Source organism: Vigna angularis, chromosome 5 (genome assembly GCF_016808095.1).
Source record: "Vigna angularis cultivar LongXiaoDou No.4 chromosome 5, ASM1680809v1, whole genome shotgun sequence".
In the NCBI taxonomy this organism is placed as follows: Eukaryota; Viridiplantae; Streptophyta; class Magnoliopsida; order Fabales; family Fabaceae; genus Vigna; species Vigna angularis.
Window position 1 is genome coordinate 36963376 of NC_068974.1, and position 24243 is coordinate 36987618.

The following is a 24243-nucleotide window of genomic DNA, read 5'->3' on the forward strand; positions in this document are numbered from 1 at the left end:
CCTTTTTTTACATAAATTTTTTAAAATGTATCCTTTAATAATTATTTTTTAAAATTCAAATAATTATTTATCATAACAGTTATTTTCTTTAATTTCGTCTTTTTAGTAATTATTTTTAAAATTTAAATAATATTTTATAACAAAAAACAATTTATACAATAAAAATTATTTATTTATTTATAAAATAGTTCTATACTTTATTAATATTATTTTTTTAATAATTATAAATTATTTTATAATTAAAAGAAAAAAAAAACTATATTTAAAAAATAACAGATACGTGATACATCCATACATAGTACACGTCCATGTAAAGATATTTGTCAGAACCATTAAAAACCCACTAAGAAACCACATTCGAGTGGAAGTCAAGTGTCAAGAAGAGAGTTTAGAATTTCAAAAAATAGAAAACAGGTGGCTGCAGGGATTGAACGTTCGGTTTGATGGTAGAAGTAAAACTTAGTTTTCAAAAATCTACGCCACTCTCTGCATGCAACCATATTCTTCAACCTTATGAGTTTCCATTTTCTCCTCCTTCTCTCTCTAAATTTCTTCACCTTTTCTCTGAGAAACACTCATTTTCTCTTCTCCGATCATCACTCAGGCACCATTTCCACTCTTCCAGTGTCAAGGGCTTTCGATTGAACCGATCGGGTTGTGAAGCTGAGCTGGTAAGTTCTTCTCTTCACTCAGTCGTGCGTTTTCCTGGACGTGCAAACCAAGTTATGATTTCATGTGTTGATCACTTTTCTAAAATGAGTGGTTCTGATAGTGTTTTGGTTTTTACTTGGTTTGGTTTTGGAAATTGTTGAGCATTGAGGGTAGAAGGACTTATAGAGGTGAACCAATAACCATATCTGGAAGCGTTCAGTCACGTTAGAGGTAAGGGAAGCTTATATAATTTGATTTTATGTTCGTTTTGAATGGATGCATGTTCGTTGATTTGCTGAATGAATATGAAAAATGATTGTTACTATGTTTTGACTGTATGAAGTATGAATATTTATCATGATATGGATTATGAAATTAACTGTATGAAGTATGAATATTTATCATGATATGGATGTATGAAATTATGAAGATAGATGTTGAGAAATGAATTTATATAAAAAATTATAAGTACGTAATTTCATATGAAAATTGATGTTCGTCACTGAAGGTCTTTGACCGTTTGGTTTTCTGGTGGACTCGGTTGGAACTGGATTCTTTCATTTGGATGGAATTCCAGTTGAGGACCGAGCGTCTTCGTTTAGTAATATTTGTATATATAAGCGTTCAACCAAGGATATTCGTTCCTTGGTATTCTGTTATAAACTTAAGTATATCTATATGTATTTATATATTTCGTTCATTCTTGAACACTAGTTAAATGGTATCTTATTATATTTATCAAGCCTTTCTTCTATAAGTTTAGTAGAGTTCGGTCTTACATCAAGCGCTCGTACTAAGTAGTGTTCGGTCTTACACCAAACACTCGTATTAAGTGGTGCTCGGTCTTACACTAGGCGCTTGTTCTCGTTTCCATAATTTAATTTTTAAATAAGAGCATTCAGCCAAAACCAATAGCGTTCGGTCTCTACAGTGTTCGGTCTTCGACCAGCACTCGTTCTCCTTGATGTTAAATTCACAAATAAGCTAAGTATTTATAGCGTTCGATTTCTTCATAAAATTCCGTCACTTATTATTATTCGATGTCCTATAGTGTCAGTTTCTATGGTGTTCGACATATAGTCTCAGTACTCGGCCTAAGCTTATTGGCGTTCGGTCCAAACTCTCATGAGTCAGTTCATTAAATTGGTTCACCTTGTAAATAACGTTCGATCCTATGAGTCTTTAAGAAATATCATTGTAATCGGTCTCTTTCTCCACCCTGATATAACTCTATCGATTTTGATCTGTTTTGGAACTGGAGACCTCTCGGTCTCACTCCAAGTGTTCAGTCTCGTTCGAGGTTGAAGATTAACGTTTGGTATTTGGTATCCTAAGGGATCTTTATTCAAATTGGTTCAGTTGAGGTTTTAATAATGAAAGATGATGGAATATGATATGGATGAAATGACTTTGGTTATGAACGAGTATTCCGGGGAGGAATAGTTCATGAATGTATATTGGAATTGGTAAAGTATGAATGTGGGCATGCTAAGCTGGCGGTTCATCCTGATATTCGTGATTACTCGTTTCTCACGTAGAGAAGGGTAAGTCATGTGTGGGAATGACAGGATGTTCTCGTCCTTACGGTTAATTTGGACGGAACAGACTAACATCGGGTGACAGCTGTTGAGGGTATCCCAATTACTACATCACCCGAGTGCACGAACGTCGTAGCTACACAGAATTCATACAGTCCGGACAGTCAGAGTCTAGCATTAGGCTTTGCATGTAAAAGTGAATGAATTATCTCGTTTATTTGAATTGTGTGAAATCTATGTTGATACTTGAATTAAATTACATAAGCTTACCCTACTTCCTGTCTTGTCCGTTTTGTACGTTCGGTGGTTGTCATTCTGTTGCAATGATCATCCGTGTGGATGTGAGCAGAAGGAGAAGCTTTGCTGGAAGAGGCGGTGGAAGAAGAAAATTTGGTCGAGGTAGACGTTAAGGTCGAATAGTAGAACCGTTCGGCCATCTGCTGTTTTATTGTTTTGGAGGACCGTTCGGTATAAGTATTTTGTAAAAGCGTTCGGTCTAGGTTGTATATTTGTACAGTTTTAACCTCTTGCTATTTTGTAAGGTCATTCAGCCATAACCGTACGTTCTATCTTTTGTGAGAACTGATATGTAGTATTGTGAATGTGACGTTCCTATTATATGTCTTTACACTATATTTTTGGATGTTAAAATATTCAAATTAAAAATATTTAAAATTGTTCTTAAGAATTGTATTTTCTAATGTAAATGCAAAGGTAAAAATAATCAAAGCTAAGCTTATTTCTCCCAACATTTTATCCACACAATCAAAGCTTTTACAAAATGCTTTAAAATTTTCACTTACCTATCTATAATGTTCGACTTTAATTGTATTATCAATTTATACGTTAGGAAAATCGTCACACACAATAATGAAAATCAAATTCTTTCTGTATCTATTTTTCGAAATTCACTAAATCAATTTTAAAAACATTTTTTCAAAAAATAATCACCACATACTCACCCACTACTATTCCGGATAAAATTTTCCAAAAATAATTTAGTAAGTTTTGGAAAATAAAATCCAAAATAATGATTGTAGAGAGAGAAATTTGAAAGGGTTCATATACATTACAATCAAACGACAAAACTATAAAAGACAACATTAATGTCATAGATAGTAAAAAAAACACCAAATTTGAAATGATTAAGCACAGTTTCTTTGTCTCCACAAAGAACATTTCAACAAAAAAAATTCACTGTTAATAAGATTTTACGTTTTTCAGCCAAATTAAGAGAATTATTCCCTCCACAAGTTATCTTAAAAAAAAGTTGAATTTTCTTAACTATTACAAGTTTTATTGCAAAACTTTGAAAAATGTTCTTATTTATAGTAACTCCTTTTTCATAAACATATATTATATATTTCTTAAATATATTTTCTCTTTTTCTTACTTTAAAATCCAGAACTGTAATAAATTGATTGAACCGCGCCATTAAAATTTTTCAAGGATTACAAATAAAAAATGATTTCTTTAATATATTAAATAAATATTAACCTATTCGGCCAGAGGAATGCGCTTGCGGGCCAAAGGATACTGACAGAAAAGGGAAAAAAATACACAACACAGAGCGATTATGAAAAACTGCGAATTAAAGAAATACGAAGCTTAGCGATGTGGGTTTTCATTTTTCATAATTATGAAGCACAATTAGTGGAACTTAGAATGTTATTTTGGCGGTAATAGATGAGGACGACCGCCATGGACGAGTGATTGTTTCAGCAATTCTCCTCCGTAAGCAAAGAGCAGTAGCTGAAACAAACAACGAAAACTGTGATAAGCATGAACAAGCGCCAAGAAGATGAGCGTAACACAGCTGCTACCCTCGACTCCAGGTTGAATCAGACCCTCAAAAATGTTCAAGGGTAACCCTCAATTCCTCTCTTTTTCTTTTCTCAAATGGAGGGTAATAATGGCATTACCACTGGTTCATCCAGGTTTTATCCCTTTTGTATTCTCTAGTTGATTTCATGACTAAGCTTATTTCTGAAGTTTTCATTTTCTTCCTCTTCAGTGGATGGGTTAATTGAACGATATTATTATTTTCCCCTTATGAATTTTCTACTCACTTAATCAGTTTCACCGACAACTTGAAGCTCCAAGCTTAGTATATTAGCTTAGGCTGCATTTAAAAAATGACAATTTTTTTCGGATTATTTTGTTTATAAGAAGAAAAGTAAGCAGATAATGTGAATTGAACTTCTCCAGTACACCGAAACCAATTAGGCATCTCAGCTTTTCGAGAAGTTAAATGAGAGAATTAAATTGCTTTTTGAGCTTAGGGAATAAACTCAATTCATTTCACCTCCATAGAACTACTGTAAAGAACATAAACTACTAAATAACTAGTTACATATACATACATAATCAATAGATCAATTTAAAAAGAACTTGATTATAACTACATTTATCTTAAAACTATATCTTCAAAACCCTGGAACACATCTATACTCCTGTATACCAGTCCACCTTATACCCGCATTATTATGTGCTTCTGTGTATCATCGTAGCTATAAAACAAACAACATCAAATGGGTAAGCTAGCAAATATTATATTTACACAAGAGCATATATACAAAGAAACACAACATTGATATCATAAAAGTAATCAATCACAACCATGTCTACTCCAGGACTCAATCATATCAATGGTCACAAAATACCTAGTCATCAAATTTCCCATATGAAAATCCGTTGGTTATCTAGCCATAATTCAAACCATATGATAACTAATTTTACCCATAATACCTGACCATCAAGTTAGATGTATGAAAATCAATTCATCTTCTAACCACAATTCCATATGGTAATTAATTAAACACACTATACTTGATCATCAAATTGACCATATGAAAATCAACTGATTTTATGGCCTCAGCACGTCCCATATAGTAACTAGTCTATGGCAGGGTACCTACTCACACACTCATTTCCAAATAGGTAGCAAAAACCTTCATTGGCTTTTTTCGTCACTTGATATTTTCATCTATATGATTCAGACTATTAATAAAGTCTGCATGTCCCTCCTTTCAATTATACTTGTGCCATGTCATTTTTCTCCAGGGTAACCACAACTTGTTATCTTGTAATTCACAAACTCTTTAAGTGCATGTGACCTTTGTAGAGTTTAAATACAATATAGAGTTATATTAATCATATCAAGTTGTTTCTTATCTTGTTTGAAACCTCATAATTATCTACAACTTGAATGCCAGTAATTTTCCCACCAAAATAACCAAAGACTCTAGTTTACATAAAATAACAAAATTCATCAAGCTTTGATTTTCCATTTAATATAGTTTCATAATCCAAAATCTAGACAAGTCTTTGCTTGTATTTTAATTTAAACGTCAAAATAGAGTTAGCTTCCCTTACTTAAATCTTTCTTGTGGTTTAAGGAACTAAAGGTTGAAGAGGCAAAGGGGTCAAAAACACTGCAGAAACTCTTAGATCACTTCAAAGTCCAAAACCTAACCGTTCAACCTTAATATATGAGTTCAAAACCACAAAACTCCCATACATTTCAAATCTAAAAAAAAAGGAGAGGATAAAAACTTACCCAAAACCCGCAAACCAAACTATATCTCTACTCTTCCCCTTCACAAATTCTAGGCTAAAAAAAATATACTTTAGGAGAGATAGGAATTTCCTTGGGGATATTTAGAGAGAAGGATTATTATTGAAGGAGAGGGAAGGAAGAATGGAGCGGGTGTTCTGTTTAGAAGGCAAAGAGTTAAGTTTTTAAATTGATAAACTAAATCTTCAAGAAAATTTCAATTAGTTTTAATTTATTTTTCATACTTTATATTGGAGCACCAAAAAGATGGGTCGTCACACTTTTCATTATGAGAAGTTTATCTAAACAGAATCTAAACCTATCGAATAAGTGCTTATCATGTAAGCATTTATGTATACGCCGTTTTCAATAAAAATGATTGGAAATAAAGATTAAACTGTTTTCATGAGTTTGTGCATTGTTTCTGTAAGTTACTGTTAAAAGCTTATTTAAATAAGCTGAAAATTACTTACAAACATGTTCTAAGCTATAGTAAACAATTGCACAACTGCCTATGTCGTTAATATACTAAATAAATTGTAGATAGGTTCTTCTAAATATGATTGACATTGATAGTAGCAATTTAATCAATAAGGCTGAAAGTAACTTACAGATTTATTATAAACTCTTGTAAACAATAACATAAATTCAAATTAACTGTAAACAAGTTCTTCGAACGGTGTACTTATGATTGATAGTAGCAATTTCTATGATACCTCTTCATAAAGGTTACTCAAGGGTCGCAGCATTCCCGGTAAAATATTATTGAGTCGTAGGTCAGATCCTCCGGATAGCTCAAACTCAAAGATGTCAAATAACCCAAACTCAAAGATATCCTCACCAAGTTACAAGAGGAGCTTTTCTCACAATGATGCTGGTCCAAGTGATCATACATCTGGGGCAGTAGAGGTGACAGTGTTATTCATAACTATATCGTTTTATACTTGTCTCTATGAGACTGACATGAGTGATCGGGATCAGCTCATCAAGTGGAATTTCTACTCTTGATGCAGGAGGAATTTCCGAGTACAAACAAACCAATTAGTATTGCCAATGCCAGTAAGCTAAAAGTGTCGACTTCCTTTGGAAGCAACCAGCCTGAAGAAATCCGCAAGTCTATCGTGGGTGCTAGATCTACAGACTCTGCAAGAGTTATGAAGTTCACTAAGGTCCTCTCCGAGACAGTGGTTATATTAGGTATTTTAACTTTCCATGTTTGTATTTTCTTTTGTGCATCATTCACTGACCTTTTCCTTATATCTCGTACTTGGTTGCAACCAGTAGGGGAATCCTAAGCGATGAGCTCTTGTGAACATATCCATAACGTGGTTGCCTTTTCCCTAGGAATAATTTTAGCAGTAAGGATAAAAGCTAAATTGCAACAGAAACTGAATTATTGAACCATCCCCTTAACATCATAAAAAAAATTTTGTCTTTCCTTTTCTTAAGCCTTTTGAAAACCTACTGTTATGTACCCCAATAAAATATCTCCTTCTTGAAATCTATATTTTAGACAAGCTGCGTGAATTAGCATGGAGTGGTGTTCCAGACAATATGCGTCCTAAAGTGTGGAGACTTCTGTTGGTAAGCTCTATGTCTTTCAGCTATTTTTCTTGCTCTAACTCATGTCTTCGATGGTAATTCTCAGTCATACAAAGTGTAAAGATAATGAATTTTGCTTTGTGTACAAGTTTTCAGGTCATTTTATTTAGGGAATGCCTTTGATTAAACTTTTTTTTGACAGAGGATGAAATTATTCTATTGCAATTGATCTAGGTGATGCATACACAATGTTTTGAAAAGCTAATATACAGTAGATTTTAGTAAAGAAAGTTGAAGTGATTTATACTGTAGATATTAATTTGAGTAAGGGCTCAACATTATTGACCCCCAGATACTCTTGTTTTTATGTATACCGTTTTTCCTTTGTTAGGATATTTATCCTATTTTATCATCATTATAGTGTGTCAAGGGTTACCCTATTTATCATGATTATATTGTGTCTAGGATTACCCTATTTATCATGATTATATTGTGTCTAGGGTTACCCTATTTATCATGTACTTGTGTATCAATTTATTCTTATAAATAGAAGATTGTGAGAGGGATCAATCAAGCCCTCTAGAATTATTTTACAGTTCAATCTTAAGTTGGTATCAGAGCGGGTCGATCCCGCTCTGGTTTCTGTCTCGTAATATATATCTGTCTGGCGCCACAGTTCTTCGTCGCCCGCCATCGTCCGCCGCTGCCCGCCGCCGGCCACCGTCGCCGCCGGCCACCGCCCGCCGTTGCCGGCCACTGTCGTCCATCACTGTCACAGTTTCCTTCATCTAAACCCTTAGGGTTTTCTTGTTCCTCGCTAGTACTATTCGTCTTCTTCAAAAATGGCGTCTGGCAATACTCTTTCCTTCTCTGGAAGTCCATCAATTACCTCTGAGAAGCTAAATGGAAAAAATTATCTGTCATGGTCTGCTGCCATTGAGATGTGGTTCCTTGGCCAAGGGCATTATGACCACCTTCAGCGAGATGGAAGCCATGTGCCTACTGAAAAAGATGATCAGTGGAAACAAGTAGATTTCCAGTTGTGTGCCCTGTTATGGCAATTAGTGGAACCCAAACTTCTTGTATCTTTGAGGGCTTTCAAAACTTGTCACTCCTTTTGGAAGAAAGCCCAAAGCATTTATGCCAACGATATTCAACGTCTCTATGACACTACGAACAAGCTTGCATCTCTTAAAATGGCAGACCATGATATGGTGTCCTTCATGGCTGAAGCCCAATCTGCTGTCGAAGAACTTAGGATGTTTTTGGAAGTAGATCCATTAAAGGATATCAAAAAGAAACTAGACAAATTTTACATGGTGTTGATCCTTCGTGCCCTACATCCCGATTTTGATCATCTCAGAGATCAACTTCTAACTAGTCATGAGGTCCCCTCTATGGAAACATTGACCACTCGCCTTCTGCGTGTCCCGGTACCTCAAACTCAAGAAGCGCATGAACTAATGGAACCATCTGTCATGGTTGCCACACGAGGAAGAGGAGGACGTGGCACTAGAGGAGGAGGACGAGGAGGTCGGGGACGTCCTCAATGCACATACTGTAAAAGGATGGGTCATACTCAAGAGAATTGCTACTCCTTGCATGGTTTCCCTTCCAAAACCGCCAATATTTCGAAGACTGAAACTGCCACTTCGAAGACTGAAACTGCCACTTCGAAGACTGAAACTTCCACTTCTATGTTTTCTGAGGATGAATATCAAGAGTATTTAAGGTTAAAGTCTAACAGCTTGGCACAACCATCTCAATCTCCCAATACATCAACAACCTGCATTTCTCAATCTATGGAAGGTCATAATTCATGGGTAATTGACTCAGGTGCTTCTGATCACATTTCTGGTAATACCTCTTTGTTCTCATCTATTTCCTTTCGAGAAAAACCTCATTTCATAACCCTTGCAAATGGATCTAAAACTTCTTCCAAAGGAGTCGGTCATGTTTCTTTATCTCCCTCCCTCAATCTCAACTTAGTCCTTTTTGTCCCTAATTGTCCTTTTAATTTAATTTCCTTAAGCCAGTTGACTAAAATGTTAAATTGTTCAATAACCTTTGATCATAAATCTTTTGTTATACAGGAGCGTGGTTCGGGGAGACAGATTGGAGAAGGATATGAAGCTGGCGGATTATACCATTTTGGATCTCGTCCAAGGGTGTCCTATGTTGCTGCTCCTAATCCTAAAGTGCTACATGATCGACTTGGCCATCCTCATTTGTCCAAATTAAAAAAAAATGTGTCCTGAACTGAGTAGTCTCCAAACCTTAGAATGTGAGTCATGTCAATTAGGACAACATGTTAGATCTTCCTTTCCTAAAAGGTCTCAATCAATATGTAATTCTAGTTTTTCCATCATCCATTCTGATATATGGGGACCTAGTTGTATCTCCTCCTTTGGTTTTAAATATTTTGTTACCTTTATTGATGAATATTCACGATGTACTTGGGTTTATCTTATGAAAAATCGTTCTGAATTGTTAGCTATCTTTACATCCTTTTTGAATGAAATCAAGAATCAATTTGGTCAAGTAATCAAAATATTAAGAAGTGATAATGCAAAAGAGTATTTCTCATCCTCCTTTTCTGCCATCTTGAGTTCCCATGGTATCTTACATCAGTCTACTTGTCCTCATACACCACAGCAAAATGGTATAGCAGAACGAAAAAATAGACACTTGGTTGAAACTGCTCGTACCCTTTTGCTTGGTGCCCATATTCCTGTCCATCACTGGGGGATGCCATCTTAACTGCATGTTATCTTATTAATAGGATGCCCTCCTCCTCTCTTAATAATAAAGTCCCTTTCTCCATTTTGTTTCCTAATGATCCTCTCTTTCATACATCTCCCCGAGTGTTTGGCTGTGTATGTTTTGTTCATGACATGTCTCTAGGTCTAGACAAACTCTCCGCTCGCGCTCTCAAATGTGTCTTCTTAGGCTATTCTCGACTTCAAAAAGGATATCGGTGTTACTCTCCTGAAACTAAGAAGTATTACATGTCTGCCAATGTCACATTCTTTGAACAGACTCCTTACTTCTCTCCATCTGTTCAGGATGTTTCTATCCTCCAGCAGGTCCTTCCTATTCCAATGGCTGAGTCAAATAGTTCCACTGTCTCTGTCATTCCAAGTCTTGATCATAATCCTTCTACACCTGTTTCTCCACATACTGAGATCATCCCACACAGGGCCCCAATGGATAGTCCACCTCCCCAAGACAATGGTGAATCTCCTACTTCAGATTCTTCTCCCTCGTCACCTCCTCCCACGCCTCCTGGTGCAAATGATTCAGCATGGCCTATTGCCCTCAGAAAAGGTACTCGTTCCACTCGAAACCCTCATCCCATTTATAATTTTCTAAGCTATCATCGATTGTCGCCCTCCTATTTTTCTCTTTTATCCTCAGTGTCCTCTGTTGTTATACCCAAGAATGTGAAAGAAGCACTTGATCATCCTGGATGGCGACAAGCTATGATTGCAGAAATGCAGGCTCTTGACCATAGTAATACTTGGGAGCTGGTGCCCCTTCCCCCAGGAAAAAAGGCGGTTGGTTGTCGATGGGTGTATGCAGTTAAAGTTGGCCCTGATGGTGAAATTGATCGGCTCAAAGCTCGGCTTGTTGCAAAAGGTTACACTCAGGTTTATGGTCTTGATTATTGTGACACTTTCTCTCCTGTAGCCAAGATGACTACTATTCGTCTCTTCTTTGCCATGGTAGCCATTCGTCACTGGCCACTTCATCAATTGGATATCAAGAATGCCTTCCTACATGGTGATCTTGAGGAAGAAGTTTATATGGAGCAACCTCCTGGGTTTGTTGCTCAGGGGGAGTCTGGTATGGTATGCAAATTGCATCGATCTCTATATGGCCTCAAGCAATCCCCACGTGCTTGGTTTGGAAAGTTTAGCTCCATTGTTCAAAAATTTGGGCTAAAACGCAGTGAAGCAGACCATTCAGTTTTTTATTATCATTCTTCTCTCGGGAAATGTGTTTACTTAATAGTATATGTTGATGATATTGTCATTACAGGAAATGATGCTGTTGGAATATCTCAACTAAAAGAGTACTTGTGTAGACATTTTCAAACCAAGGATCTTGGAAGTCTCAAATACTTCTTAGGCATTGAAGTAGCGCAATCAAAAGATGGAGTTGTAATCTCCCAAAGGAAGTATGCTCTTGATATATTACAAGAAACAGGCATGATTGATTGTAGACCGGTAGACAGTCCCATGGACCCAAACCAGAAATTAAGGACAGAAGAAGGTGAATTATTCTTCGATCCATAGAGGTATAGGAGGCTGGTTGGAAAACTGATTTATCTCACTATTACAAGGCCAGATCTATCCTTTGCAGTTGGAGTGGTTAGTCAGTTCATGCAGGCTCCATGTGTTGACCATTGGAATGCTCTCATTCGCATTCTAAGGTATGTAAAGAAGGCTCCCGGGCAAGGATTGTTATATGAAGATAAAGGAAGCATTCAGGTCTCTGGGTATTGTGATGCAGATTGGGCAGGTTCACCTATTGATAGACGGTCTACTACAGGATATTGTGTTTTTCTGGGAGGAAACATTATTTCATGGAAAAGTAAGAAACAGAATGTAGTAGCTCGATCAACCGCGGAAGCCGAGTATAGGGCAATGGCATCACTAACATGTGAACTTATATGGGTGAAACAATTCCTTCAAGAGGTTAAATTTTGTGACATCCATACTATGAAGATGTATTGCGACAATCAAGCTGCTCTCCACATTGCATCAAATCCAGTGTTTCACGAGAGGACTAAACATATAGAAATTGATTGTCATTTTGTTCGTGAAAAGTTGTTAACCAAAGAAATATGTACTGAGTTTATTGGGTCAAACGATCAACTCGCAAATGTATTGACCAAGTCATTAAGGGGTCCTCGGATTGAGTTTATTTGTTCCAAGCTTGGTACATACAATTTGTATGCTCCAGCTTGAGGGGGAGTGTTAGGATATTTATCCTATTTTATCATCATTATAGTGTGTCAAGGGTTACCCTATTTATCATGATTATATTGTGTCTAGGATTACCCTATTTATCATGATTATATTGTGTCTAGGGTTACCTTATTTATCATGTACTTGTGTATCAATTTATTCTTATAAATAGAAGATTGTGAGAGGGATCAATCAAGCCCTCTAAAATTATTTTACAGTTCAATCTTAAGTTCCTTCATGGAAATTTAAATATATACTGACAACAGGGATATGCACCACCTAATTCAGATAGAAGGGAGGGAGTTCTAAGAAGGAAGCGAGTTGAGTATCTTGACTGTATATCTCAGTATTATGATATTCCAGATACAGAACGTTCAGATGATGAGGTCAACATGCTTCGCCAGGTATTCTCAGGTTTCATATGCTCCTATATCGATAATGTGTGAAAACAATGTATTTCTTTCTGACTGTTGTCATTCTATATTTGTTAGATTGGTGTTGATTGTCCAAGAACTGTACCTGATGTTCCATTCTTCCAGCAACCGCAAGTTCAGAAATCATTGGAACGTATTCTTTATGCATGGTTAGATATTGTCGTTACTCATTTGTTGGCCAGATATTATTTGTAGTTTACTGCTCTATGTTATGGATTTTTTTGTTAAGTTGAAAATTCCTTAGTATTGGGTATGTACCAATGTGAACCCAACAAATACTGGTGTTCTGGATCTGTTTCCATTATGGATGTAGCAACCATTTAGTAGATTACAGTTTTAGACTTTGGGATTTAAGCTTTCTTTTTTGGTACTGTATTCAATCTAGTCTGGAAAAATATAAGTGTTAATGTGTTATTGGTCTAGGCAATGTGTTTCCAAGTTGCTACGTCTTTAAGTAAACTGGTAACTGTTTTATGGACTAGATTATACTCAGGAGAGGTCTTGGGAGGGGAATGATCACACATTCATTCTAGAAACGGTTTCGTTGTTAGATATCAGCAAATGGTTAGTTATCTTCTGATGTATATGTACTGCAGATTCACAAGATGTTTAAAAAGTTGATTAGTCTTGTACATATTTGCTTTCTTATCAGATTTTTTGAGCAATGACCTGGGGAAAAATGATGCCAGAACCAACGTAGATCTTGTGGTCGAGGCATCTAGTTTTCCCATTACTGTTCTCAGAGTGATTCGAAGATTGAACAATTAATTATAAATATAAAGTGGGAGAAAATATAGGATTGTATTCAGAGGGAGGAGATCAGAGAGAAAAATTAGGGAGAATTGAAAACTGAAAATGACTTCTGATGTTAAATCTCATTGGTCATACAAAGGTTATCAGTCTCTATATGAAACAAAATCCTAGTGCTGATCGTCAACAACCCAATATGACTAACTGACAGTTCTCAAAGACAGAATGATGGCTGAATGAGAATTAGCTTGGTTTAGAAGCCGCTGTATATGCTCTAACAATGATGCCGGCAGGAATTGTTTTGGATTCAGTCTTTGTTTTTGACTTACAAATGCATACCAGATTTGTTTTTTAATCTTATTTCACCGACATGATTTCCCAATCTTTTACCAGGGCCATTCGCCATCCAGCAAGTGGATATGTTCAGGGGATAAATGATCTTGTTACACCGTTCTTGGTTGTTTTCTTATCAGAGTATTTTGAAGGGGATATAGATAATTGGTCAATGTCTGATTTATCTCCAGATACAATCTCTAATGTAGAGGCAGACTGCTACTGCTGCTTGTCAAAGTTGCTTGATGGTATGCAAGATCATTACACATTCGCTCAACCTGGAATTCAGAGGCTTGTTTTTAAGTTGAAGGAATTGGTCACGAGGATTGATGGTAACCTTTTTCTAAGTCCTTTTGTCTTCCTTCAAGCATTGTTGTAATTTTATGAAATTTAAATGCCTTACAACTTTTTATTGACTTGGTACACTTCTATTCTTAAGTGTCATTGATTCTAAATTTTAGCAACATTACTTGTGTGTTGAATTTTCATGTTTCACAGGAATCTTCTCCTTCCTTTATTTATGAAGACATATTTGGTTTGTTGTAATGTTGTTTGTGTTATTTACTTGGTACTATATATCAGCACGACTACGCTGTTTTTAATAAGATATTAATAATTAGTTTTAACTTTTTAGAGTAAAAATACTCACATATTTTGCATCATAGAACATTAGGACAAACAGAAGAATATGAACAATTAGGACGAAGAGAATGAATCACGGAACCTGAGAACATGGAACATTACCATTCTACCGTCAACCATGGAAATAGGTGTATAGATTGTAAAACACTTTCAATTTCCACCTTAAATTCTTCCTGCTGGAATGCTTTAACCTAAGACGTGTTATGAGTATATGTTCTGGTGGCCAAGTGGTTGTTTTGTAATTAGTTATGATTGTGGTTAAAATTCTGTGTTTTTGTTTGGAATTCTTATCCTACACAGTAGAGTAGAATTAGTTTGGTGTCACAAGGGCTTGGAAATTTCGACTAGACATTTCCTACCGATTTGCTTTTACATCGAAGTGTCAAAACTTGAGCATTATCTAATTTGGTCCATTTACTAAAGAAAAGGAATTTTTAGAATGATCTATCAAACCTTACCCATATTGTTTGCTACATTATTATTATTGTATGTGTTCAAATGTAATCTGATGTGCCTTAGTGAAACTTTTGAGCTGCACCAGAGCCTGTTTCGCTGCACTTGGAGGATCAGGGACTTGAATTTCTTCAGTTTGCTTTCCGCTGGTTCAACTGTCTTCTCATCCGTGAGGTTTGCTTTGATATTTTGTTTTCTTATAAGTGGGATATATTTGTAAAAACGTAATATAATTGATAACATGAGACAGAATGGAAACATTGTATGGGATAAAACTTTAAGATGATTTTATGCTTTTATACTAACGATGTCTTATTATATAATTAGATACCATTTCATCTCATCACACGCCTTTGGGATACATATTTAGCTGAAGGAGATGACTTACCCGACTTCCTAATATATATATTTGCCAGCTTCCTTCTAACGGTGAGCAAGGTTTCCTTAGCCATTCTATCTGAATCAGATTTCATCTTGCAACTGTGCTGACTGCTAACAGTCTCTCTGCTGGTCAGTTTGTTAGTGTATATTTCTTCTGGCACGTAGGATAAAAGCTAGGCGTGATTTACATTTTCTTTACCATTACGCTTCTCTTTTTCTTTTGCCCACTTTCTACCGCTTAAGATAAATGCCTTTTGTATATATTTCCTTCGGTGTATTAAAATTGCTTAGATTATTTCCAATGTGGATCGAAATTCCTTTCTAAATGATGCAAACATTCCTATATATACTTGTACTCCCTGTTTGTCTATTTCCACTTTTACACACAATCTTTTATGTATTTCTTTGTTTCGTGTGAATTTATGTATAGGTGCTTAGAGACTATTTCCATATTCTTATTGCTTTTGGTAATAGTTACTTTAGTAGGAAATGATTTTTCTTTTTCTTTTTTCCCTTTAGTGGTCTGACAAGCTCCAGAAATTTGATTTCCAAGAATTGGTAATGTTCCTTCAGAACCTCCCGACAGAGAATTGGACTCACCAGGAGCTTGAGATGGTGCTTTCACGAGCATTTATGTGGCACACCATGTTCAACAACTCTCCCAGCCATTTAATTAGCTAAGCGGGCATTTGCTGTTTTCTGGGTTTAGTTCTTCAATTTTATCTTTTCTTTTTCTTGATTTTCAGATGACTTCTGCTCTTGCTCACTCTGTGGTGCTTTTTTGTTATTAAACTATTCTTGTAAACCAATTCTATTTGTATGTGACCTTGTAATATTTTGTAAAGGAGAGACAAAAACAAATGATAGACACAGTGAGTCCACTTCTATTGTATTAACGATATATATTCCAGAACAACAATCGATACAATGTTTGTGTATGCAATATTTTAATGGAGACTTGTACAAGCATTATGCATATGGAAATGGCTGTTAACTCGCTGTATTTTTATGCTAGCCCTATAACTTATAAGTATAAGAAAGATTTTTGTTATATCTGAACTCAGAAATCCTATCAATGTTGGCTCGGCATAGATTTTATGCTCATTCTCAGAAAGAATTAACGATTGTATATAATGGTGATAGTTACAAATGAAAATCAAGATTGATTACGTACAATCAAATCTAGAACGGACAACCTTATTTTATTCCTCGTCCACTTCAAGCCCCGGTATATATTCCAAACTAACATCAAATATGACTGGACTGCTTGGAGCCACCCTCGGTCTTCCAGGAGCAGAAGTAAGGCCTTTTGGAAATGCCAACTGCCAATAAAACACAAAGATATATAGTCAACAATCAGAACCGAATAGTGGCCATTTGTAATAGTAAATGAAAATTATCATAGCATTGAGTGCTTGTTATCGATTGTCAGTGCAATTTTCAAACACAATGTTCATGGTCAAAAGTTGCAGTATCTGTTTTCTTTTTTCAATGGGTTTAAAGTATGCTTCAGAAGTAAAAAAAAAAACACAAATATTACACGATTCAAGTGATTCCGATCATTACTGGGACGTATCTACATTTTTTATTTATGAAAAAAAAAACTAATTGCGTTTTATACGTAAATTGGTCTTTATCATGTTCAAAAACCATCTAATAATTTCTGGGGAATCTAGCTTGAACCGTAAAAATGGAAGCTTACTGATCCAGGTATGTACAGTCGGCGCTTCCCTCCCACTTTCATGCTCAGAATACCTTCATCAAGTCCCGGTATAACCTGTCACTCATTGGACTGAATATCAGTTAATATTCAAAAGCACTGTCAAACACTTTGGTCACAAAGCTGTGTTGTTTGTCAAGTTTGAGTACTAACTACGGTGAAAGAGAAATTTTTAAGCTTTAAAATATAAACAATAAAAGCAATATCCAGAGTTTACCTGACCAGAACCAACGCGGAAAATGTAAAACTGTCCTTTCTCCAGTGAACTGTAAAATTGAAAAGGGTGGAAAAGAGAAACACAAATAAAGAACTTCTATCTAGGTATATTCACAGGCTTAAAATTCATTTTCAGCATAGTGCATCCATGTGACTATATACATATAGGTGAAGATTTTTAGTCAGGATTCAAAGAGAAAATCTTCAAAACCAAAATTGGAAGGTAACATTAAACTGAAAAAGGAATGGGCAAATTAAAACATCAGAAACATTCAAAGAGTATTTGCTGTTGACAAAATATGGTTGATTGACGATTCTACTAATAAAATATTTAGATGTCCAACGTATGATTAAGCATGGTTGTATAATTCTGCACATTCAAATAAAACTTCGCATGTATGCACAACAACAAAAACCATTTCACGTGTACCATTTCATGGATTGAAGAAATACTGATGCAAATTTGTAATACCTGTCAAATATTTGTCCCGATGGAACCATTGCAACATAATTGGCGGCCACCTGTAATTATATTTCATTAGTCAAAGAGGCACGTGGAAATGTAGCAGTCTTGGTATATTGAGAGAAATATCATCTACTGACTGAGGACTTTACTCATGACAAATATAACTTATATGTTTATTCAAGGTTGAAAAAGAATGGAGATACTTTAATCTTCATAGAAATATCAAACTTCAGAAAGTTCAGAAATGAGGTGATCTACTGGCCCTTTCCTGGGCCAAAAAGCATGCCATTGTGAAGAAGTTTGGTTCAGTTGTGGAATAAATGCAGTTTCTATCTCACATCTGATTTTTTTTTCCCTTCTAAAAATATAACTCCAGTGATTCAAGTGCATGAGAAAGTTATGCAGTGCCCAAAAGGTTAATTTTACACACCTGAAATCCAATTGGTGGACTAGGACCCTGCCCTACTTTAATATCCTTGTATTGCAAACCAGATCCCGTAGTTACCATAGGCACCTTCATTGCATAAAACATTCAAAGACAAAACAGTCATTAACTACGGCTCTTAAAGTGTTAGTAATGTAAAATACATTCATCTAGTGATGATTAAGGTCCCAAAAAATGTATAACCTTCAACATAAGATGCTATCACATCACATCGGTTAAATATTTCTAACAAAAACAACAGATTCTTCATTGCATGGGATGGAACATCATGTAGTATCTTATGTAGAACTATGAGAACCTCTACTCATTCCAACAAGAAGTAAGATTCTATTAACTAGAAAGAATTAATAGGAAGATCAGGGGCACTGTGCAAGGAACTTAAGGCTTAAATTTTATCAAGTCAAGGAAGAGGCTTGTAGTGACTTAGCAATATCTTGTTAAAAACCTTATCACTGTAGGTTAACAAATCAATATTAACCACTTTCAGAGACAAGAAAGTTCAATGAAATTGTCATATCTTCTGCGACATTTATATAAACTTCCCAAGATTTGACACGATTCATCATCTTACAGAAACCTGTCTCCTATCATCACAGTATAAAAGTGATGCAACCGAATAAATATAAATGCATTGTAAGCAATGTACATGAATCACCGTCAATGTTCAAGCAGAGAAAGGCATAGAAAGGAGGCAAATAAGGGGACTATGCAATCTCACCATACATTTTCAAGCTCTTTCTCACAAGTTTCATCACACAGTTTTGGCTTTTCCTCTGGGGGCAAACCAGCTCCACTGGCATCCATTGAACCGATGAAGAGGCCTGAGACTCCAAGAGCCAACCCAAGAAAGTTTCGACGTGAATTGGCATTAAACATAGCAGTAGTGCATTCCCTTGTCTCTGAGGATTCGACTTTAACAACTAATCTTCGAAATTTGTCAACCAAAATGCTCTGAGGAGGAGTAAAGGAGGGACTTTTACCACAAGTAGAACCTATCAAATGGGAATCCAAGTTCAGAAAACAATTGTACCATAGAAGAAGGAAATTGGGTCAACACTGCAGAAATAAATCTGAATTCAGTCTGTAATTTTCAACTTCCTAGTGTTTCATATGAATGATATATATGAACACAACACAACTTCCTTCTTTCTTTTGTGTTTTTGAAAAGCGTTTTCAAGGACATGCAATGCAATGCTAGAAAAGCCTGTTGTGATAGAAAGCAAAGCAATTTAGTTGTGTGAAGGAAACAAGTGCGAATATGAGGAAGAAAAAGAAATGGGGCTACCAAGTGGGAGAAGCAGGGAGGAAGCTATGGCAGACATTTCCGACGATGTCATGCGACCATGTCCCCAAACGCAGAGGTTGCTTTCATCCTTATCCTGCAACGGGGAGGTGTACTAAGAAACAAAAGTACGTGCGGAAAGCAAGTTTTTTTCAAAAACATGTGGATCAGATTGCATGGACTCTGGTTGGTCCGGGCTGTGACCCAATATATGTAACCTTCGAGAATAAGGATATTTCTTTTTGCACTCACATATTTTCCTTTTACACTCTTTAAATATGAACATTTTCCTTTGTCCCTAAAAGATGATTTCGATAAATATAAAATTTGTTACTTTGTCCCAAAAGTTTATTTATGTTATCATGATATTGTTGGCAATTATTTTTATTACACTTAATGTTTCAGACGTGGGTTAGGAATCACAGTCATAACACTTTTTTACAATTTTTTTCAAAGCCTCTGGGCGAGTACTTATCAAAAGCAATCGGATTTTCAAGTCAGTTATATGGTAGATCGGTTATCACACTAAAATCTTAAATTTACAATAAATGCAATCACTTACCTCTCTTTACTTTACTTTTCTATTTATAGGTTTCCAAATAGTTTTTAATTAAGGTTGACTTAATCACTACTCAAAAGTTGACAAGTGTATTTTACTTGTAAATGTGTTTAATTTGTGATGTGATCACCTAATAAGTGTTTGATTGATCGATCACACACTCTTTGAAGCGACTGCTCAATTTGTATAGAGTAAGCAAAAATAGAAATGTTGACTTTCAATCATCCAGTACTTATCTGAAAACATTGACCGTCTAGTTAATAAAGGACGATCGATCATATAGCGCCCCTAATAATTTTATATCATTTAAGAATCAAGATTAAACGTAGTTAAATTTTTTTTTCTACTTAACAAAACGTTTTTTAATGGGAGGAACGAAGATTTAAAGATCAAAACATTGACGTAGGTAACAATAACGCTAATAAAATTGTGGCCAAATTCTTAGTAATGTAAGAATTACAAAGTCAAATTCTTAGAGTATGGCGATAATTCTTCCTCTTGAAATATTCAATTAGCATATGTTAAAGTATTCGAAAATGAAAAACGAGAAAAGTTGTTGAGATTAATTAAAAAAAACTTCAACCCTGTATACTTATAAATTAATTAATCAAAACCAAAACGACTATAATATAACTATTAGAGTACAGTGAGATAATTGACTCTATAATAAAAATTAAGTCCGCCTTCTTAAAGAATAGTATTTTAGGAGTTGCATTTTTTATCAATTTCAAACACTGCTACTTTGTTGTAATAACGTTCAATAATAAAGACTTTGTTGTAAATATTTGGGAAAATTGTTTATTTTCTATACTTAATTTGTGTACAAAATAATTTCATGTTTACATTTTATAAGATATACATTGATTTGGCCATAAAAGTGGAAAAATGAAAAAACAAATTTATAAGTCTCATTTTTTTTTCTTAACGAAAACTAACATATTAAAATCTAATATTTATTAATCAAAAAGTATCTAAACTCAATAAGCAATTGAATAACAAACCAAACATAAGGAAAACAAATAAACGGACCATATTTGAACAATTTAATACTATTCTTAAAATAAAATAGTAATACTTATTGAATTTATCACAAGACAACACTACAAATCAATCAACGATTTTATATAATTTGTTGACTTTTTAAAAAAAATATAGCAAATCAATTCAGCATCCGATAAACTACAAACACATTTTTATAAGACACAATATATAATTTCAAATCTTAAACCTTAAAACAATATATATTTACGATTTTTTCTATTTATACATTTTTATTCTTAACCATTCTTAATTAATAGTTAATAGTGTGACTTTAACTCACACTTAACTCCAATAATATTTTGAATGCTAAAACATAACTTGATAATTTTATATGCAATTTTGAATTAAATTAATCATTAAAATATAACACGTGAGAATCGCAGCCTTCATTGTTTTTTTTGCTATTTGTCCCATTGGATAGCCCTAGTAACACGTCTTTGAAGATATTCTTTCTTTTCCCATTATATTTTTTCTCCCTAATTTGCAAAAATAAAAAATAAAAGTGAGTAGTTAGTAGGAATTTGAAAAAGGGAAGAAAGCTCCAACTTGCTATTAAATTCCTTTGCAAAACACTGAAAAAAGTAGGTGGCAATGTATGATATGTAAATAAATAGTTAGGTGAAACCTATTATTCTTTCATTTTCCTGTTGCATAGTCAAATGTGAGTTAGTCAATTCAACTTTAAGCATAACATATTTGCACATTATTCTTTCATTTTCCTATCACGCTACATCACTCAAAACATAACATATTTGCACCTTTGATTTGTCAACACTATTAGCCAAAACTACTTATCAACTCTTTCATCATCTTTTTAATCCTTTGACATATTCAACATGTATTCTCTTTTCCAAGCAAAACATGTATGTGACATCCGGGCACTGACGAGGGCGGGGAGTGACGCCGGTGCAAGAGGCATGGTGCAGGGGGCACAGAAAGGAGCGGCTCCTGGCAGGCTTCGAGTGAAAGGGGTACATGGACGAATCGAACATACACCGGAATGAGAGGGATCCAGAGACTGTGTAGGTATGAGACTATACAGTTGAAGGATAGCTTAAAGGAACATATCACCAAATGCATTTGCTTTTCGGTAGCTTGACTCATAAGAACTCCATGGTTAAGCGTGCTTAGCCTGGAGTAATTCTGGGATGGGTGACCTTCTGGGAAGTTTTCCCAGAAAGTGTGCGAGTGAGGACAAAGCACACTGGAAAGCCTGGTGGTGATCTGTGGGGTGTGAGTTGCCGGGGCGTTACAATGTACATGTTTTAGATTGACTTAACACATGACCAAATTATATATATATATATATATATATATATATATATATATATATATATATATATATATATATAAAATTGATTATCTAAGTATAAGTTTTTTTTCTTAATTTTCACATATGTTTATTTTTACATGGTGAGAATAATACATTTGAAACATGATTAGTGTTTTTGAATATTAAGATCATCTAGTCATTAAATATATTATAATATTAAAGTCAATTTAGTTGGTGTACGTAATAAATATGTATTTAACCATCTTACTTAAATTTATAAATCATGTTAAAAAGTTAACTTAAGTCTAATTCAACTTCACAGAAACAATTTGTAAGGTGAGATTTGCATTCACTTATATATTATAAATTGATCTTATTTTTAGTTGATGTGAGACTATCAATAGATCAATATTACTTTAGAAACAATTGACCGTTGTATTTATACTCTGTACTTAATTTGCAATTAATATCAAGATCATGCTTTTCATTTTCAAATATAATTTATACTTAAAAGTATCTTTGAAATTTAGAATAGATGGTATTTATAATTTGGTTATAATAGTATAGTACAATACTTGACATTGCTGGGCAACTTCCAAACATCCTTGGTCAACACGGAATAATCCATTGAAACCCATGTCCACCGAAAAAGCTAATGGAGTCCAAAAAGAGAAGCACAAATCTAACACACTTTCTTGTTCCTCTTGCCTCACTATAAAATAGCACCATCAAGAACAACAAGCCACAACACAAGCATAAAAAACTTTCATCGCTACCTAGCTATACCACAACAACCCTTCTTTTCTAGCTTTCACCAAACCTTCAATCAATGACTTCCTCAAAAGCATGCACCCTTTTGAATTTTGTAGCTGTTGTTGTGTTTGTTGCTATTCTGATTGGAGAAAGTAGAGTGGAGGCAAGGCTTTTATCTCAGTCTGAGGAGTTTGCATTTGCAAAAGCTAATAACCTCCAAACACACACCTCTTCAGCCTACGAACAAGCCAAGAAAACGATGGCGTTTTGGATGCAACGTTTGGCTTCTGGACCAAGCCCTAAAGGTCCAGGTCATTGATTTCATACCCTAAAACCCTAAAACACACCTTCTCTATTCACACATAGCTTAGCTCAATTATTTCATCATTTCTCAGTTTTTTTATTTATTTTTTCCTTATTAATAGTGTGCTTTCTTTAGGTCAAGATATATGCTTATAAAAAGTCTATTGACTTCTTATGTATATTTCAAATAGGATTCTTTAATTAATTAATATGTTTCACTTTTATTAATTACATCAGTTCTCTGTATCTCTTTCAGCTAATGAACATATGTTGCAAGTGATGATGATAGAAATAATTGTTTAGGCGTAATAATGGTTTTGGCGCAGACAAAATTTATTGATCTCTTTTTTTCTGCTATATTGAAGTTTTCAATTGTCAACTTTGATGCTGCAAAATTCAATCCGTTGCGTATATTGAATTCGACAAGTTTCAAACCAGCAATTTCACATCAAAAAGAAAATAAATATTGAAGAATTCATATAGATTAAATTTATGACATATAAATGAGTATAAAAACAAAATTTTATAAAGTTAAATTCAACACTTAGATACGTGATATTTTACATAAAATAAATTTATAGTATGTAAATAAGTATAAAAGTATAATTTTGTGTAGCTGAAATAATTCAATACAATTGAGTTTATGGGATTGAATTAGATTACAAAATTTGTAATTGGTTAATCATGTGGAGTTGAATTATTTTTCAAAAAGGTTTTTAAGCTGATACATGTTATTGGAAGCCATGTTAAGTATTTTCTATGATTTGAAAAGGATATATTATTAAATGTCGGAGTAGATTTTTGACAACGTTTTGATGATAAGATATTTTCTTTACAGAATTTTCTTTTTTATTTCTTTGTTATAAAAATTCTATAATTTTATTTTGCGTTAGTACCGTTTTTTAATTAAAAAATGCATGACCACCCTCACC

The 24243-nt window shown here is 34.5% G+C and overlaps 2 protein-coding genes across 3 annotated transcripts; one reads left to right on the forward strand and one right to left on the reverse strand.

Moving 5' to 3' along the window:
- The first annotated feature begins 3700 nt into the window (after window positions 1-3700).
- LOC108340387 (uncharacterized) lies at window positions 3701-16231 on the forward strand. Of its 2 annotated transcripts, XM_017577742.2 has the most exons (10): window positions 3701-4054; window positions 6474-6654; window positions 6759-6942; window positions 7259-7329; window positions 12527-12664; window positions 12752-12843; window positions 13838-14109; window positions 14961-15046; window positions 15200-15301; window positions 15773-16231. In XM_017577742.2, the coding sequence occupies exons 1-10, from the start codon at window positions 3972-3974 to the stop codon at window positions 15932-15934; spliced, it is 1371 nt and encodes a 456-aa protein (XP_017433231.1). In that variant the 5' UTR covers window positions 3701-3971; the 3' UTR covers window positions 15935-16231. The 2 variants fall into 2 exon arrangements, with proteins under 2 accessions (XP_017433231.1, XP_052734015.1); XM_052878055.1 differs by lacking the exon at window positions 15773-16231 and having other exon boundaries at window positions 3707-4054; window positions 14939-15046.
- An 89-nt stretch (window positions 16232-16320) lies between these two features.
- On the reverse strand, window positions 16321-19511 carry LOC108340388 (peptidyl-prolyl cis-trans isomerase FKBP16-3, chloroplastic). Its single transcript, XM_017577743.2, has 7 exons — window positions 19386-19511; window positions 18824-19092; window positions 18086-18169; window positions 17662-17711; window positions 17191-17239; window positions 16956-17030; window positions 16321-16575 (listed from the first exon to the last, which is right to left on the reverse strand). Exons 1-7 carry the CDS (start codon window positions 19435-19437, stop codon window positions 16456-16458), a joined length of 699 nt encoding a protein of 232 aa, XP_017433232.1. The 5' UTR covers window positions 19438-19511; the 3' UTR covers window positions 16321-16455.
- Between the last annotated feature and the right edge of the window lie 4732 nt (window positions 19512-24243).

Coding starts and splice junctions, on each gene's coding strand:
- LOC108340387 (XM_017577742.2), top strand. CDS start 3,972: ATGAACAAGCGCCAAGAAGATGAGCGTAACACAGCTGCTACCCTCGAC. Junction 14,110..14,960: donor ATTGGTCACGAGGATTGATG/GTAACCTTTTTC, acceptor GAGCTGCACCAG/AGCCTGTTTCGCTGCACTTG. Junction 15,047..15,199: donor ACTGTCTTCTCATCCGTGAG/GTTTGCTTTGAT, acceptor TTATATAATTAG/ATACCATTTCATCTCATCAC.
- LOC108340388 (XM_017577743.2), bottom strand. CDS start 19,437: ATGACATCGTCGGAAATGTCTGCCATAGCTTCCTCCCTGCTTCTCCCA. Junction 19,093..19,385: donor CTCCCTGCTTCTCCCACTTG/GTAGCCCCATTT, acceptor CCCATTTGATAG/GTTCTACTTGTGGTAAAAGT. Junction 16,576..16,955: donor GACTGTACATACCTGGATCA/GTAAGCTTCCAT, acceptor TTTTATTGGCAG/TTGGCATTTCCAAAAGGCCT.